The sequence below is a fragment of the Neophocaena asiaeorientalis genome, unplaced genomic scaffold (assembly GCF_003031525.2).
Source record: "Neophocaena asiaeorientalis asiaeorientalis breed wild unplaced genomic scaffold, Neophocaena_asiaeorientalis_V1.1 scaffold825, whole genome shotgun sequence".
Taxonomy (NCBI): Eukaryota; Metazoa; Chordata; class Mammalia; order Artiodactyla; family Phocoenidae; genus Neophocaena; species Neophocaena asiaeorientalis.
Window position 1 is genome coordinate 736,629 of NW_020173937.1, and position 4,948 is coordinate 741,576.

The 4,948-nt window shown below is 64.3% G+C and overlaps 1 protein-coding gene across 1 annotated transcript in view; it reads right to left on the minus strand.

Moving 5' to 3' along the window:
• F7 (coagulation factor VII) overlaps nucleotides 1–4,948 on the minus strand; it is a 6,290-nt gene that overhangs the window by 643 nt on the left and 699 nt on the right. Inside the window, exons 2-7 of the mRNA XM_024752648.1 lie at nucleotides 4,061–4,221; nucleotides 3,495–3,519; nucleotides 3,307–3,420; nucleotides 1,831–1,971; nucleotides 877–986; nucleotides 496–623 (exon numbers count right to left, since the gene is read on the minus strand). Coding sequence (XP_024608416.1) covers nucleotides 496–623; nucleotides 877–986; nucleotides 1,831–1,971; nucleotides 3,307–3,420; nucleotides 3,495–3,519; nucleotides 4,061–4,221 — 679 coding nt within the window. The remainder of the gene's footprint in view (nucleotides 1–495; nucleotides 624–876; nucleotides 987–1,830; nucleotides 1,972–3,306; nucleotides 3,421–3,494; nucleotides 3,520–4,060; nucleotides 4,222–4,948) is intronic.

Sequence of the window (4,948 nt, forward strand, 5' to 3'; positions counted from 1 at the left end):
CGGGCCAGTGTCTCCTGTCGGGCAGGAGGGGCCCTGCGTCCCCCGCCCCCGGCGGGCGAGCAGCCTCCTGGGGCTGCCGGGGGGGTCAGCATGGGCGTGAGTCGGGGCGGCTATGGCCCCGAGGTGCTGGAGGCAGGTGAGGGGGTCGGGCGGGCAGCCGTGGCTGGGTGAGGAGAGGGTGCCCCGTTCCCCTGGTTCTTCCAGACGGGGCCTGGCCCTCCTGGGGTCCTCGTCGTCCCCTAAACCCACCGGGCAGCGCAGCCTTGGGTGGGGCACCCCTTCGGGGACCTTGGCGGGAGCAGCGTCACCCCAGGGCCGCATCTGGGTGGCAGAGAGGCTGAGGGGGGTGGCCACAGTGGCGCTGTGGGTATGGGGTCTGCCCAGACGCTGCCACTTCTCTTTGTGGGGAAGGTCACTGGTCGTGGAAGCCCCAAATCTTAGCCCCGCGGTTGTCATTCAAGGATCGTCTCCCGGCAGAAGGAGGCGCCACGCAACCTACCCAGCACCACTGTCAGGTTCCTCCAGCTTCTGAGTCTGTCGAAACAGTGGGCTGCGGAGACCACCCAGACGGTGTCGAGCAGGGAGCCCCCGCACAGCAGCGCCCCATTCAGCTTCAGCATGGCCTGACAAGGGCACAGCAGATGCCGGAAGCTCGCGTTCCCGTCGTGGCTGCCTGGGGGTCTCCCCTTTCCCGTGCACCCCGGATGGGGGCTGCTCCCCTTTCCCGTGCACCCCGGATGGGGGCTGCTTTACAGGCCGCTTCCATCCAGCTAAGGGAGTGGAAAACGTGGACGCTGGCCAGACACGCCGGGGCTGGGCTCCTCTGTGCATGCCCGGGATCGTCACCCAATTTCGACCCTGCTCCTGGAGCCTTACCTGCCAGGGGCACTCCCCTTTGGGGCAGACGTGACCACCCACGATTCGGCCTTGGGGGTTGCTGTCGTTTCTTTTTTCCAGAACAGGCATTTTTCCGCACGGATATTCAACTGTGTAAAACAAATCCAGCAAGACGTGGGGATGTGTGGGGTGCTGGTGAGAAAGGCCGGGGCCCTGCGGATGGGCGGCTGCGCCTCTGGTCCTGCCCGGAGCTGCGGCAGGCCCTTGCGGGAGCTGCCGGGGAAGCATATGGCCCAGGGTCCTGGAGACTGGGTCCCGCGCATTTTCCAAGGGGGGAAGACGTGCGGCTTGAAGTCACTAAAGGTGTAAAGGATAAGCTGTGTAAGGTGACCGGCATCTCAGACAATCGGGCTGCTCTTCTGACCCGGCTTTAAGTTTTCCTTCCTGCTCCAGGAAAGCCCCAGGCCAGAAAAGAAAGCCTTTAGAGGCGGCAGCTGAGTTTCAGGCTTCCTAGACAAGGCTGGGTCGATCCACCTCTGGAGAGACGCAGGGCGGGGGGTGGGGTCAGCTTTGGGGGCTGCAGCCCCGTCGCCTTTAGGCTGGTTTGGAGACGTTTTCCATTTTCCCAGAAGTGCTGGCCATTGAAGAGACTTGGAATCCAGAACCGTGCTGCCGTCAGTACAGACACTGGGTGTGACTGGGTGTGGTGCTGAGCGGGGAGCGGGGGTGGGCAGCGAGCGCCGCCTTCTGCACCACCCCACCCTCGCTCCGGGGCTCCGCGCCGCCCACCGTGGCCCCTCCCTGCTCTGGGGGCGGGGCGGCCGCCTCCACCCCAGCTTCCCCTCTGCCGCGAGGCGCAGAGCGCGCCGGCAGTGCCTGGTAGATGCTCAGTGATGCTATGCTTCCCCCCACCCCATCTTGTAGCGAACGGGGGGACGTGTATCAGGACAATGAAACCACCAGCCCTAGACCTGGTCCCCGAGGACCTGTTACCTGTGGCCGTGCAGGACACCCCGTCCGCCTGGAGCGCGTACCCCTCGTGGCACCCACAGGTGCGCCCAGCCTCCGCGTCATCCCTGCAGTACTGCTCACAGCCACCGTTGTCATTCGGGCAGATCAGCTGGCTCTTCTTGTCTGAGGGCAGAGGGTATGGCCGACAGGGGGCCCCGGTCAGGGCAAGCAGGCCTGGGCCAGGGGCTGTGTTCTGCACGAAGGTGGCACCCAGCTTCCGGCTCCAGGGACAGCCTGGCACCAGCCCACTCCGCAGACTGACCCAGAAGGGCACGACCTGGAGTTTGGGGCAGGGTCCCACGTCTGAGCAGCTTCGCCAGTGGGGATGCGGGGCTGGCACGCTGTGGCCTCCACAACGTCATCCCTCCCAGGCTGGGGAAAGCAGAGGCCCCTGGGGACGGTGGACGAGTCCGACTCAATCGGAGGCCTGCCCGCGAGCAGTCAGAGCCAGGAGGCTGGTCTGCAGCCGGGGCCTGGTGCGCCGGGGAGCCGCCCGGGCTGGCCGCTGGCCCAACCTGCCTCTGAAACAGGGAGCTTTGTTGTGGACACGCGCTTGGCTCGCTCTGTAAGTCCAGGGCCTGTCCTGGAGGGGAATCCACACCAGGACCGCCGAGCACCCAAGCCCCAGGTGGCCGGCGGGGACCCTCCTCCCTGGCCGCTCCCCTCCCTCTTTGACCGTGGTCCTTTGAGACGAGCTAGGTGGCATCAGAATGTCCACGGGGGGGAGGGGTCCCAGGAAGTGACTACCCCCTCTGATGAGGTCGTCCACTTTCATTTGATCTGCCCGATAAGTGTGCTGCTTTCCTGGGGGCCTGGGGCACCTGGCATCAGCGCGACCCCTGGAAGGGCTGGACACGGGGGTCAGCCACGTCCTTGTGCCTGAGCCGCAGGGGGACCTCACGACACCGGGGCTTGTGGGCGCGTCCCTGGCGGGTTAGTCTCTGTAAGTTCTGTCTCACATGGTCTCGGAGAACAGAACACCATCCACAGGGCTCCCGGGAAGAAGCCGCTGGGAGCTCACACCTGGCCCCTCGGCTGTTTGAACCCATATCCTTTCCGTGTGATAACTGTAACCGTGCCTGTGTCGGCCTTCAGAGCACGCTGACCTAGCAGATGACTGACGCTGAGGGTGGTCTGGGGAGCCCTGAGCTGTGTGGTACTGTAATACTGGGCCTACCCTTCTAACAGCAAGTAGGGAAGGCCGAGCTTCCCCACCCACCTCGCCATGGGGATGTGTGGAGCTGACGGAGATGCAGTGATTCCCCGGGCCCCTCCGGGTGCGTCAGAATTTCCCAGTGCCGGGAGCCCAGAAGGGGACAGGGCATCACAACTGGAAGAATTAGCTCCTGAGAACCCCAGATCCGAGACTCTCAGGTTGAGGCCCTTCCAGGTCACGGAGGCCAACCTCCCCCCAGGCCGTGCTCAGCAGCCCCCCCGGGGGGCCCCGGGCGTCCTCACCCATCTCACAGTTCCGGCCCTCGAAGCCATCCAGGCAGAAGCAGAGGTAGGACTGCAGCTGGTCCTCGCAGGAGCCCCCGTTCTGACAGGGCCTGGAGGCGCACTGGTCCCCGTCTGCGGGCAAGTCAGAGTTAGGATGCCGAGAGAGGGGCTGGCGGGTAGATCACGTCGGCCGGGCACGTACTCACCATTGTAAGAAATCCAGAACCGATTCTGAGGGAGCAAAGAGGAAGGCGCGTGACGCAGGCGTGCGCCAGAGGCAGTGCGTATGGCCCCGCGGAAGGAGCTGGCGGGCTGGGGGGCTTCTGACCTGGCCCTCGTGATGGGCTCTGAAAGCCAGACTTTCTCCTCTGGAGACGAGGGGGGTGCATCCAGGGGAAGCGAGTTTTTTCCTAATATCCACCCGCCATTGCTAAGGCCACCAGAGGTCACAGGTTTCCTCTCCCAAGTCAGGATTCCCAGGCTTTAGCTGCGCCACATCCGAGCTGTGAACGCGGACAAGACAACCCCGCTCCCTGAGCCCCCAGTTCCTCCTCAGATGCTGCATCGACTGTCCAGTCCCCCGCTGAGCGGGACAAGGTGGGAAAGGGACGCACGGGCGCTCTGCCGACCGCAGAGGCCCCGTCAGTAAAAGGGATTCCCGCGGAATCTTTTGGCCAATGAAGTAAAACTCGCAGTGTTGTCGTGAGAATCAAAGCAGGCTTCACAACCACGGGGTGGCCGCCGCACGCCCGCTGGCCCCAGGCGAGCTCACCGTCCTCTCCTCGCTCTGGAAGATCTCCCGGGCCTCCTCGAAGGAGCAGAACTCCTCCCTGCACTCGCGCTCCAGGGATCCAGGCCACAGTTCCTCCAGCAACCAGTTGGCGCGCCGGGGCCTGTGCAGGACACTGTGGGCTTGCTCCTGGGAGACAAAGACTGGAGGGCGGGCCGTGAGACGCTGGACGCCCGGGGGGGCCCACAGCCTCCCGTTCCCCCACCCCGCCCTCCACAGGAAGTGTTCCCGCCATCCCTTGCGCTAGGTAATGGGAGTCAGAGGGCTCCTGTCCACAGGCCTGGCTGAGTTTGCAATGGGGGCACTGCACAAGCTTTATGTGCCGGAGGAAGGCAACGTGCTCAGTGAGTCATCGCAACACGTTCACGCCCTTGACCTGGTCCCTTCGCTTCTAGGAGTTTATCCCAAGGAAATGCTCTGAGACCTGCAGAGACCCAGCCATCAGGAAAGCTGGAGACAAATAATCTGAAGCATAAACGATGCTGCCCTCTGATGCTTAAGAAGGTGCGATATTAAGTGGAAGAAGAAGACAAGCAGGAAGGACCACGGCGGCACCAGCTCTGCCTCTCGGACCCCAGGGTCTGGCCATGGGATCTGAGGGACAACGTGAGCCGGACTTTATTACGGAACAGTGTCGGTGCCCGGTTCCCACCTCGGCCGCCCCTCGGGGCTGGAGAGTCACGATGACAGCTCACAGAGCCGTCCCCGTGTTACCGGCTCAGGCCTCCCAGCGTCTGCGAGGACGGGGTGCAGGGGTCACAGGCGTGGTGGCAGATCATCACGGTCTGGCATCCCCACACCGTCCCTCGCACCAGCCCCCCATCGAGAGGCCGAGAGAGCAGAGTGAGAGAGGCACCCCCGAGCCCCAGA